This window comes from Pongo pygmaeus, chromosome 4 (assembly GCF_028885625.2).
Source record: "Pongo pygmaeus isolate AG05252 chromosome 4, NHGRI_mPonPyg2-v2.0_pri, whole genome shotgun sequence".
Classification (NCBI taxonomy): Eukaryota; Metazoa; Chordata; class Mammalia; order Primates; family Hominidae; genus Pongo; species Pongo pygmaeus.
Genome location: NC_072377.2, coordinates 150,602,108 through 150,615,619, shown reverse-complemented (window position 1 = coordinate 150,615,619; position 13,512 = coordinate 150,602,108). Strand labels below are relative to the sequence as shown.

The following is a 13,512-nucleotide window of genomic DNA, read 5'->3' as shown; positions in this document are numbered from 1 at the left end:
TGAAAAACTTTTGTGCTTCAAAGGACACACCTAGAACGTGAAAAGGCAACACGCAGAATGAAAGAAAAAATTGCAAGTCATATAACTGATAAGGAACTTGAATCTAGAATATGTAAAGAACTCTTACAACTCAATAATAATAAGAAAACCCGATGATAAAATGGGCAAAGGATATAAAAAAACAGTTCTCCAAAGAACACATGCACCATAAACGCATGAACAGATGCTCTTATTAGCCATAAGGGAAATGCAAATCAATACCACAATAGGATAACATTCACACCCAATTGGATGGCTGCAATAAAAAAGACTGATAATAAAACAAGTGTTGGCGAAGATGTGGGGAAATTGGAACCTGCATATACCAAGCCTGGGAATGTACAATGGTGCAATCACTTTTGAAAATCATTGGCAGTTCCTTAAACACAGAGTTACTATATGATCTAACAGTTCCACTTCTAGGTATATAATCAGATGAAAGCATATGTCTACAAATGTTCATAGCAGCATTATTCAAAATAGCCAAAAAGTAAAAATAACCCAAACGCTCATTCATTGATGAGTGGATAAACAAAATGTGGTATATTCATACAATAGAATGTTATTTGCCATAAAAAGGAATGAGTACTAATACATACCGCAACATGAGTAAACCTAAAAACATATTCAGCAAAAGAAACCAGCCACAAAGATCCAAATATTCGAATATTGTATGCTTCCATTTATAGAAAACATCCAGAACAGGCAAATCTATAAAGACAGAAAGTAACTTAATGGTTTCCTAGGGCTGGGGTTAAAAGAAATGGTAGTTTGGGAGGTGATGGCTAAGAGGTGTGGGATTTCTTTTTCGAGTAAAGGAAATGTTTAAAATTGACTATGGTGATGAATGCTCAACTGTGTGAATATATTAAAAGCCATTGAATTGTACACTTAAAAGAACTCAAACCCAACTAAAAAACAAGTACTTAGTACTGCCTATGAAGTATTCTTGACAAAAAATTGAGCCCGAAGCTTTCAAGCCTCTAGTTCTATCAGCTTACAGAAAGTATGGGGGAGGCCAGGCTCAGTGGCTCACACCTGTAATCCCAGTACTTTGGGAGGCCGAGGCGGGTGGATTACTTGAGTCCGGGAGTTTGAGACCAGCCTGGCCAACATGGGGAAACCCTGTTTCTACTAACAATACAAAAATTAGGCAGGTGTGGTGGCGCAAGCCTTCAATCCCACCTTCTTGGATGGCTGAGGTGGGAGGACCCCTTGAACCTGGGAGGCGGAGATCGCAGTGAGCCAAGATCACGCCACTACACTGCAGCCTGGGTGGCAGAGCGAGACTCTCTCTAAAAAAAGAAAAAAGAAAAAAGAAAGTACGGGCTAGAGAGGAATGTATTATCACTGCAAAAATGCAACCAGTAATATCCAGAATTTGGAAAATTCGAAAGGGCAAGTGACTTTGTTTTTTTAATGTATAGATGGTTAAGGGAGAAGGAGGGATGTGTAGAATAAAGAAATTTAAGAGCCATATTAACTCAATGCAACGTGTTTACTTCATTTTGTTCCCATTTGAACAAACACTAAGAACATTCATAAGGCAAATATAAAAATTTGAACACTGAATAATGTTTTTAAGGAATTGTGTGTGTGTGTGTGTGTGTGTGTGTGTTTAGACGGAGTCTTGCTTTGTGTCACCCAGGCTGCAGTGCACTGGCAAGATCTCGGCTCACTGCAACCTCCGCCTCCTGGTTCAAGCCATTCTCCTGCCTCAGCTTCTCAAGTAGCTGGGACTACAAGCATGCGCCGCCATGCCAGGCTAATTTTTGTATTTTTAGTAGAGATGGGGTTTCTCCATGTTGGCCAGGCTGGTCTTGAACTCCTGACCTCAAGTATCTGCCTGCCTCAGCCACCCAAAGTGCTGGGACTACAGGCATGAGCCACCATGCCTGGCCTGTTGTTCATTTTTTAGTGTGTTATAATGGAATCATGGTTATGTTAAAAATATTTTTAAAGAGACGCTTGCTGACATTTTTCTGGACGAAATGATATGATGTCTGGACTTTGCTTTAAAATAATCCAAGAGGCAAGGTGGGCAGATCACTTGGGTCAGGAGTTTAAGATAAACCTGGCCAACATGGTGAAACCTAGTCTCTCTTCATAATACAAAAATTAGCTGGGCGTGGTGTCGCACACCTGTAGTCCCAACTACTCGGGAGGCTGAGGCAGGAGAATTGCTTGAACCTGGGAGGCAGAGGTTGCAATGAGCCAAGATCGTGCCACTGCACTTCAGCCGGGGCAACAGAGCAAGACTTTATCTAAAATAAATAAATAAATAAATTAATTAAATAAATAAAATAACTGAAGAGGGGAGCAGGTGAATGAAAGGAGATGTGTCTGAAATAAGATTGGCCCATTAGTGGATAATTGCTGAGACTAGGTGATGTGTACATGAGGGTTCATTATACTATTCTTTCAACTTTTAAATACGTTTGAAATTTTCTTTTATAAAAAGTCCAAAAAATAATAGGATAGGGATTGAAGAGCAATCCAGCAACTGATTGCTAAGACATTTTGACTGCTAAAAAGTTTTAAAATAACAACAATAACAAAAGTGGTAGCCAAGCACTTTATATTCACTTTTTATTTTTGATCTTCCCAATAACCTTGTGAGTCAGAGGTTAATTCTCATTTTTTGATGGGAAACAAGCTCAGTATTGATTGGTCCTACATCCCACCATTGGGCTGGGGAAGAGGTACCTGGGTCTAAGGCTGCCATGGTTTCTCCTGTACAACACTGTATCTCTGGGTGGCTCATGACAGTTCTTTACCCAGGGGGCTCTGGCAAAATAGAGAGAGAGGTGGGAGGCCTTCTGGTCCTTTCTTGCTTTCAGCCATCTGCCTGTGAAACCCTGCTAAGGCCTTAACTGGTAATTTACGAGAAAGTTTAAGGGGTTACCTTTACCCAGTGGGTACATTTTCAAAAATTTAACAAACACATTTCAGACACTCAGTAGGCCCCATAAAAGGCACTATGGGGGCAGATAATGATAACATGGGACAGAGCAATTGGAGGGGATAGGTGTTCATCTAATGGTGCCTCCTCTCTTTTCTACCCACAACTCTTTGGGAATGTTCAGTGAGTTCTGGAGTGCTCTGACAACATCACTTATGAGTATGAATTTGTTGAGTGAAAATTGTTAAATAAAATAAATATTTATCTTAGGAGATATCATCATAAGACTATAAATGTAGGGTTAATTTATCTCTGTAAATTACCTCAAGAAGGAAGATTAGCTAAGAATCTTAAATATAAATTTGAACTGGGAGGGTGCCCAAATGAAAAAATATATATATTAGTGCTAAGTAAAACCATTTCTCATGGCAGCCCTGAGAACCATAAAGTTGGGTTGTGACTCCTATGAAAGACAGTGACAAAGGAGCACCCTGGGAGAAGATCTGGACTTATAATAGTTCAAGCTCCCAGAAACTACTTTATTCAGACTATTTCAAATATGGGGTTAAAAGGACAGTCAGCTTTATAGACCTCAGAATTCCCCAAGCCACGTGACAGCTCATCTTCCCAGATGAGGAGCCCAGGAAAGACGCTTGGACTTGTCATTATCATCCTGGCATAGGATGGAGGACAGTGGAGGAAGGAATCACGTTCCTTACACTGACTTAAGTGACCCCCACCTTTTTCTCTCTCTCTCTTATCTTTTTTGTGCTGGGTAATCAGGAGAGGGGTTTGGAAACTCAAGAGCACATAAGTGAACAAAACATCAAGCCTGCTCTTAAAAGTTTTTCAATCTTACGCGTGTTGGTAAGATATATATGTGGTATTTATAGTGTAAAGAGGGTGTTATATGTTCTAATATATATGTTACAACACAAGTATAAACAATGTGCTGTGAATACAAGAGAGATATATATGAGAGAAATAATTCTGCGGAGGAGCAGTGGCAAGAGCTTCCTTGAAAAACAATATGCTTATAGGTCCTTGGGGTATGGATATGAGCGCAACAGGTGAATGCAACAAAAATAAATTCCAGAAGGAACAGCAATTATTTATTCAAAAAACATTTGTTCATTGCCCAGAATAATGCAGGCATTGTGCTGGGTACAAGGACAAAAAGCAAAGAGGTGGCCTAGTACATGGTGTGCATATAGGAATGTACACACACACTGTACTTTTATGTGTATGCATGTGTGTGTGTCAGCAGACCTGGGAGACCAGGAAGTGAACTGTAGCCAGATCATGGAGAGTCTAGAATATCATACTAAAATCTCCCTTACGGAAGGGAGCACAGGTCTGCCCTCAAGTCTGGGCCCTGTTTCTACCCTTGAGACGTTGTGCAAATTACTTAATCTTTTTGGGAATTCCTAGCCAACACAGTCAGGCAAGAGAAAGAAATAAAGGGCATCCAAATTAGAAAAGAAGAAGTCAAACTATCTCTGTTTGCTGATAATCTTATACCTAGAAAACCCTAAAGACTCCTCCAAAAGACTCCTAGATGTATCAATGAATTCAGTAGTCTCAGGTCACAAAATCGATGTACACAAATCAGCAGCATTGCTATACACCAACAACAAACAAGCTGAGACTCAAAGAACTCAATCCCTTTTACAATAGCTATTAAAAAATAATTTAAAAATATTAAAAAATATATACTTAACCAAGGAGGTGAAAGATCTCTACAAGGAGAACTACAAAACACTGTTGAAAGAAATAATAAATGACACAAACAAATGGAAATACGTCCCATGTTCATAGATTGGAAGAAACAATATCGTGAAATGACCATACCGCTCAAAGTAATCTACAGATTCAATGCAATTCTATCAAAATACTAACATCATTTTTCACAGAAGCAATCCTAAAATTCATATAGAACCAAAAAAGAGCCCAAATAGTCAAAGCAATTCTAAACAAAAAGAAAAAATCTGGAGGCATCACATTACCTGACTTCAAATTATATTACAAGGCTATAGTAACCACAATAGCATGGTACTGGTATAAAAGTAGGCATATAGACCAATGGAATAGAATAGAGAACCCAGAAATAAAGCCAAACACTTTTAAACAAGTGATTTTTGACAAAGCACCCAAAAACCTAAACTGGGAAAAGGACATCCTATTTAATAAATGGTGTTGCGAAAACTGAACAGCCACATGCAGAAGAATGAAACTGAATCCTTACCTCTCACCATATACCAAAGTTAACTCAAGATGGATTAAAGACTTAAATCTAAGACCCGAAACCATAAAAAATCTAGAAGAAAACCTAGAAAAACTTTTCTGGACATGGGCCTAGGCAAAGAATTTATGACTAAGACCACAAAAGCAAATGCAACAAAGACAAAAATAAATAAATGAAACCTAAGTAAAATAAAAAGCTTCTGCACAGCAGAAGAAATAATAATCAGAGTAAACAGAAACTTACAGAAGAAAATATTTGCAAACTATGCATTTGACAAAGGACTAATATCCAGAATCTACAAGGAACTCAAATCAGTAAGAAAAAAGCAAACAATCCCATCAAAAAGTGGGCTAAAGAAGATACACAAGATATATAAGCAGCCAACAAACATATAAAAAATGCTCAATATCACTAATTATCAGGGAAATGCAAATTAAAACCACAATAAGATACCACCTTATCCAAGTCAGAATGACCATTATGAAAAAGTAAAAAAACAGTCGATGTTGGCATGCATGTGGTGAAAAAGGAGCGCTTAAACACTGCTGGTGGAAATTTAAATTAGTATAACCTCTATGGAAAACAGTATGGAGATTTCTCAAAGAACTAAAAGTAGATCTACCATTTGATCCCACTACTGGGCATCTACCCAAAGGACAAGAAGTCATTATAACAAAAAGACAACTGCATGCATATGTTTATCACAACACAATTCAGAATTGCAAAGATACGGAATCAACTGATGAGTGGATAAAGAAAATGTGGTGTGTGTGTGTGTGTATATATATCTATATATAGATATACATACATACATATATATACCATGGAATACTATTCAGCCATAAAAAAGAATAAAATAATGTCTTGTGCAACAACTTGGATGGAACTGGAGGCTATAATCCTAAGTGAAATAACTCAGGAATGGAAAACCAATATTGCATGTTCTCACTAAGTGGGAGATAAACTATGGGTATGAAAAGGCATACAGAGTGGTATAATGGAAATGGGAGACTCAAAGAAGAGAGGGAGGGTGAGGGTAGTTAAGGGAAGAAAAATTATCTATTGGGTACAATGGAGGCTACTCCGGTGATGGGTACATTAAAATCTCAGACTTCACCACTATACAATTCATCCATGTAACCAAAAACCACTTGTACCCCTAAAGCTACCGAAATAAAAAAATTAAAATTAAAAAAAGACTAAGAAAAATACCTTATCTTTCACTCCCAGAGTTTTCCCGTTTGGTAAAATGAGCATACCAATACCTACTCTGAACAGTTTTGAGGACAGTCATATGTTTGTAAATCACTTATTATAGTTTCTGGGTTTTTGTGATCACTCAATAATGGGATCCATTAATGGTTTGGGAAAGAGAAGTGGCTGAAGGGATTTGGGTTTGCAAGAGGTCGTTATGAAGCCAAGACTGGAAGTATGGATGGGTATGGGAGGGATTGGGCAGGGTGAGGCGAAGTGATTGAGTGTGGGCTCTAGGAGGCCAGTGAGGAGGCTGGAGCAATAGTCTAGGCAAGAGATGAGGACCCAAACTGAGGCAGTGAAATGGAATGGGCAATAGCAATAACTATTCAGGTGGCACAATGAGCTTACTGATTAGCTGAATGTAAGAGGTGAGGGAAAAAGAGCTTTCTAGTTGCATAGCAGTTCTGCTACCCTGGATCTGTGATACAGAAGGAGGGAGGCTTAAGGAGTAGGGCTGAAGGATTGGCAGTGGGACAGGGATGGGGAGAGGGAGGGGAAGGGGAGAAAGAAGGCATATTGAGGAGCAGAACCTCTTAGGAAAACAAGAATGCTTCACTGCTCTGTGAGTGTGGGAGGCAGAGGGCGAGCAGGCTCCACATCCTGAACCAAGTCAATTTTAGAATCTCCAGGGAGGGCCCTGCACACGTGACTTTCCCCAAAGAGGCATTTCTGAAGGACTTCTTTCTAACTTGTGTCATGTGCAGTTGATTTTCTTTGTCTCCAGGACTCTCCCAGAGGCCAACTGCATTGGTTTCAATCCACCCACTTCCTCCACTGCAGTTTTCCGCAGAACTTACTCAGTATCTTCAGGTCTAATCCTGAATTGTTTTCGAGTACCATTGTTTTTAGTCTGTAGTTGCAGTTCATCTGTGAGGTCATTTCCTGATGCTCTGCCCAGAAGTTTCAAGTGGTTTCCCACAGGTAGAAAGACACAATGACAAAGGGGAAAAAAAATTCCTGGCTCTGGCTTCTCATTATGAAAGGGAAGCAAATGCTACCCCTTGTGGGTTTGAGACTTGAGGGACAATCCAAGACTTGTCTCTATCACAGGAGGAGAATGAGGCAGCAGCTTATTCTTGGTGCCATCAGCACCATACACAATGTTTGGACACAATTGGTAGTTCATAAAGAAACAAAGTGATAGTAAATGGAAGCCTTTTTCAGGTGCAAAAGACTTAGGACAAATTCTTTACTGAGAGGGTGGGTGGAGAAGAAAGTGCTGGAAGGCCTTAGCATTCAAAAGGAGTCAAGTGAAGACAACCAAGAAAAGGGAGACTGCAGACATCCAGGATAAACTACATTGGCAGAATGTTGCCTAATGTGGTCTTGGTTGACAGCATAGTGTAGTGACAAGAGCTTATGTTCTAGAATTAGACAATTCTAAATTCAATCCAGACTCTTTACTAAATTACACGAACTTGGCTTAATCATTTTTCTTTTGGGGCCTTAATTACCTTGCTATAAAGTGTTGATAATACCTCCCCTACAAAGGTTCTTATTACAGTTTTAGAATGGAGGGGAGGCTTAGGAGACAGAGAGTAAAAGGAGACTTTTCTATCGGAGGATATCACTCTATTTATCTATCTATCCATCTATCTATCTATGTATCAATCATCTATCCATCCATCCATCCATCCACCTACCTACCTACCTACCTATAGATCCATCCATCTCATATTAGTTTCAGTAAAGTTTGAGGTTATATTACTCTTCTTGCTTTGGTAGTAGAATCTCCAGTACTCACTATGGTTACTAGCACATTGTAAGCATTCAACAGATGTTTATTGGCTGGAAGATTTACACTAATCTGTAATCTTTCTTTAAGAAATTAATTCTTTCTCCAGTCTTCCCTAAGTATATGTCACCACCACCTGCCCAGATATTTACGTTAAAAGTCTTGATTCCTTGATTTATTGAGCACCTGCTAGGGTCTAGGCACCATGTGGGTTGCTGGAGTGGGGAAGGTAGGGGGAGTGTGATGAGCCAGACCCAACCACAGCTCTCAAGAATGTTAGAGAAAAGGGAAGAACTTGCCATTTGTTCAACTTGCTGCTCATCTTTAGATATAAGTCATAAGTGGGCCATTTCGAGTGTGTTTTTACAACCTTTGGACAAACATGTAGAAATACTTATAATCCACAGCCATCTGAATGGAGAAAAGGCTGCTGTGAAGTAGTTCCCTGGTCATCGGATGTGTGAATGCAATGCCATACTGTGGAATTCTCACTATTTGTGAAAACTACGAAGGAATAATACTTGTTTTGAATCCTACTAAGCTTCTCCCACTCTAGTCCAGCCTCCGTAGATGACACAAATGCCCAGAATAAGAATTTTAAAAGCACACGGAAAATGACTCTTGGTTAAATCTTTTGCGAAGCCAACTTAGAGCTGAGTGAGCTAGCTTATTTCCACTTAGTGTGGGCTGCACTTTATATATCTATGACTATATATAAAGAATCGTTTCAAAAAATTCTGTGACTCTTTGGCTTAATTGTGAGTCACAAGGCTCCCATTTTAGAGTGAGTGTGTGTTTGTGTGTGTGTGTGAAGGAGAACTTTGGGCATAAAGCATCTATTAATATGTACTTGTAAAGAAGTGCAGTGTGTATGTAGAAAGTTTTATAGTTTTTGTTATAGCAAGGGGAGTGAAATGGAGGAGAAAGAGAGAGAAAGTGTGTATGTGTGTGCGTGTGCATGTGGTGCAGGTGGTGGGCAGAGTTACATGAGCAGCCAACTTCTTAGCAACCCAGACAGTGGTATAAGATGTGAAGTGTTGTAGGAGGTGATTGTTTTCCTTTCAGAATAGCACACAGGTCTTTGAGGAGCCCTTGACTTTCTCTTTCCTCCTTGTCTTGTTAAAAAGGGATTAGAGTCCAATTAAGCCTTTTAATCCCAAGGTAGAAATTCATGTTTAAAAACAAAATTTACAGCTCCTTAAAAAAAAGAAAAAACACATCAGTACAAGTTGAGTTTTGTTCTTTCAAGTTGCCACCTGCATGGTCCCAAAGAGTGTTTTCAGCTGAATACCCAACATGCAGCTCTTCTTAATTACTTTTCCTCATACCTCCACTCCTTCACCTTTTAAAGTACCCTTCAACCTAAATAGCCATATGCTGCTAGAAATACTTCAGCTTCTGGATTGCCACGACCACCCCTAGGCGTCTTCAGTTGGCAACACAGTGACCAGGGTTAACAACAATAGTATTAAGAGGCAACGCTTATTGGATGCTTAGTATATGGTGGGCATCATGGTGCTAGGCACTTTACATGCATTATCTTATTAGGTACTCCATCTGGAAACACCCAGGGCTGGCTTCACCGGTTTGTGCCTTGCATAGCCACACACGGCTCTTTGCTTGGTTTAATGCTCTGCTGTTCCCATCTTGAAATTCTTGATCATTTTTGAGCAAAGTACTTGTATTTTCATTTTGGACTGGGTCCTATAAATGTAGGTAACCAGTCCTGAGAACATTCAATAACCCATAGTTTCTTTTTGTTTGTTTTGCTTTCTTTCCATCTGATGTCTAATACATTGCCAGAAGATGGGATATTGAATCTCAGATTGTGATGCCAAAACACTCTTGAGAAAATAGGTGCCATCGTCTCCTTAGAGGGAAGTTCTCTAAGGGACAGGAACAATATCATGGCACTCAGCAAGGGAAAGAAAAGTATCTGTGAGAATTTGGATAAGCTGTTTAACCCCTCTAAACCTAGGTTCGCTCAACTGTAAAATGAGGATAACAGTAATAACACCTAACTCACAGGCTGTTCAAGGATGAAATAAAATGTTTATACAATTCTAACATGGAATACATATGGCATTAGTTACTAGTAGGGAATTCTGGGTGCTTAGCAAGTACTAAACATCAAATATTGGTTATGACATGGTATGAATCACTTGCCCAACTCCAAAGTGTCCTCATCCCAGGAGTTTCTTCCCTACCTGTCCCGCAGAGCTGGAAGGAACGTCTGCTTTCTCCATGGGCTGGGTGATCACAGAGGGGTTGCTGGAGCTGATGAGCACTGGGGTGCTGATCTCTACCATATGGCGCCCTGAAGGAGAATGGACCATCCGGTTGAGAGTGTTCAAGGCTGTTGTGATGGAAAACTGCCCAGGCCCCTTCCTCCTGGACCCTGGGCCCCTACGGAGGGTAGACATGTTGCCTCTGGAGGACGAGGACACCAGGGACAGGTTTTTTGTGCGGGATGACTGGCGACCTTTGTTCTTCTCTAGAAGGTGTCTTGCGGTGAGGTTTGGCTGAAAAGACAAAAGGTCCAATGAGAAGTTTGTTTTCCTGATCTAATGTGAGTAGCCAGTTCCTACCCACGTCCATCTGAAGCCAGGTCAGGTGCCATCTCCTCAGTCACTGGCTCAGATGCTCATTCCTTGGTAAGCACAGTAACAGCTTCCATCTTTTATCAATGAATCCTCATGACTTTGCTCTATTAATGCATTCTCACAACTTTCCTGCAAAGTAAGTATTACTCTTTTACTGAGGTCCAAAGGGGATAAAAATAAGCCATGATGCTCTTCCCTGGCTGAGAGTATTCTTCCTTTATCCATTTTCCCCAGCCATTTCTGGCTGTTTTCACCTAGTGGACTTCTCCCCTCTTCCTTTAGCCATCCTGGAATCCCCTGCTGGGTTGGCCACTTGCCCTTCCTGGTGCTCCCAGCAGCCCTGGTGCTTCCCGATCATTGTATTTTTCACTCCAAACTGCAATCCTTTACTTGCCTTTCCCCCACTAGTCCGTTAGCTATCTGGGTTGCAGGGACCTTCTACACATGATTCTCTCCTGTACCCCAGAGTAGATGCTTAGTGTTTGTGGAATAATGAGTGAATGAAGTTGCTCAAGTTCATACATTTCATGAGTGTTTGAGCCAGAATGTAAGTGCATTCAGGACTCTGAATCCTTATGCTAAGACTGACTTTTACTACTTCCTATAAATATGTTCATGTAGTCACCATTCTTCCTTGTTCTATATCTCTTAGTCAGTGATGTATTGGTAAATCAGATGTCAAAAAAAAAAAAAAAAGTAACAAGAAAGAAAGAAAACAAATCCCTGATTTGTGGAGTTTTTCAAGCCGCCAATGGTTTAACAACTGGCTGGGAAAATTCCTGAAAATGTAACAACCAGCTCTTGTGATCTAGTTCCAGCCGATTCCAGTACACCACTGTGTTATGTCTGTCTTCCCCACCATATAGGTCCATTCTCACAAGAAATATATCGTAATATTTTGAGTACCCTACTCACTGAGGGCCCCTGTGGGTTCATTTCCTTTGGAAATCTGAAACATGTTGACAAACAAGAGTTAGTGCAATAACTCTTAAATTTTAGGATGATTACCTAAATTTTCATTTTTATAATTGTTACCAGTTGCCTTCAAAAACCATATCTCATTCTAATTTAGAAATCCAACCAAGACTAAACCAGGAAGAAGTTGAATCCCTGAATAGACCAATAACAGGCTCTGAAATTGAGGCAAAAATTAATAGCCTACCAACCAAGAAAAGTCCAGGACCAGATAGATTCGCAGCCAAATTCTACCAGAGGTACAAGGAGGAGCTGGTACCATTTCTTCTGAAACTATTCCAATCAATAGAAAAAGAGGGAATCCTCCCTAACTCATTTTATGAGGCCAGCATCATCCTGATACCAAAGCCAGGCAGAGACACAACCAAAAAAGAGAATTTTAGACCAATATCCCTGATGAACATCGATGCAAAAATCCTCAATAAAATACTGGCAAACTGAATCCAGCAGCACATCAAAAAGCTTATCCACCATGATCAAGTGGGCTTCATCCCTGGGATGCAAGGCTGGTTCAACCCACACATATCAATAAACGTAATCCAGCATATAAACAGAACCAATGACAAAAACCACATGATTATCTCAATAGATGCAGAAAAGGCCTTTGACAAAATTCAGCAGCCCTTCATGCTAAAAACTCTTAATAAATTAGGTATTGATGGGACGTATCTCAAAATAATAAGAGCTATTAATGCAAACCCACAGCCAATATCATACTGAATGGGCAAAAACTGGAAGCATTGCCTTTAAAAACTGGCACAAGACAGGGATGCCCTCTCTCGCCACTCCTATTTAACATAGTGTTGGAAGTTCTGGCCAGGGCAATCAGGCAGGAGAAAGAAATAAAGGGTATTCAATTAGGAAAAGAGGAAGTCAAATTGTCCCTGTTTGCAGATGACATGATTGTATATTTAGAAAACCCCATCGTCTCAGCCCAAAATCTCCTTAAGCTGATAAGCAACTTCAGCAAAGTCTCAGGATACAAAATCAATGTACAAAAATCACAAGCATTCTTATACACCAATAACAGACAAACAGAGAGCCAAATTATGAGTGAACTCCCATTCACAATTTCTTCAAAGAGAATAAAATACCTAGGAATCCAACTTACAAGAGATGTGAAGGACCTCTTCAAGGAGAACTACAAACCACTGCTCAACGAAATAAAAGAGGACACAAACAAATGGAAGAACATTCCATACTCATGGATAGGAAGAATCAATATCGTGAAAATGGCCATACTGCCCAAGGTAATTTATAGATTCATTGCCATCCCCATCAAGCTACCAATGACTTTCTTCAAAGAATTGTTAAAAACTACTTTAAAGTTCATATGGAATCAAAAAAGAGCCCATACTGCCAAGTCAATCCTAAGCCAAAAGAACAAAACTGGAGGCATCATGCTAGCTGACTTCAAACTATACTACAAGGCTACAGTAACCAAAACAGCATGGTACTGGTACCAAAACAGAGATATAGACCAATGGAACAGAACAGAGGCCTCAGAAATAACACCACACATCTACAACCATCTGATCTTTGGCAAATCTGAGAAAAACAAGCAATGGGGAAAGGATTCCCTATTTAATAAATGGTGCTGGGAAAACTGGCTAGCCATATGTAGAAAGCTGAAACTGGATCCCTTCCTTACACCTTATACAAAAATTAATTCAAGATGGATTAAAGACTTAAATGTTAGACCTAAAACCATAAAAACCCTAGAAGAAAACCTAGGCATTACCATTTGGGACATAGG

The 13,512-nt window shown here is 39.8% G+C and overlaps 1 protein-coding gene across 7 annotated transcripts in view; it reads right to left on the bottom strand.

The window, feature by feature from the left end:
• Positions 1-13,512, bottom strand: part of SH3RF2 (SH3 domain containing ring finger 2) — a 144,814-nt gene that overhangs the window by 57,012 nt on the left and 74,290 nt on the right. For all 7 annotated transcript variants that reach the window (XM_063665246.1, XM_063665244.1, XM_063665247.1 and 4 more), the window contains exon 5: positions 10,386-10,700. In XM_063665246.1, the coding sequence (XP_063521316.1) occupies positions 10,386-10,700 (315 nt within the window). The remainder of the gene's footprint in view (positions 1-10,385; positions 10,701-13,512) is intronic.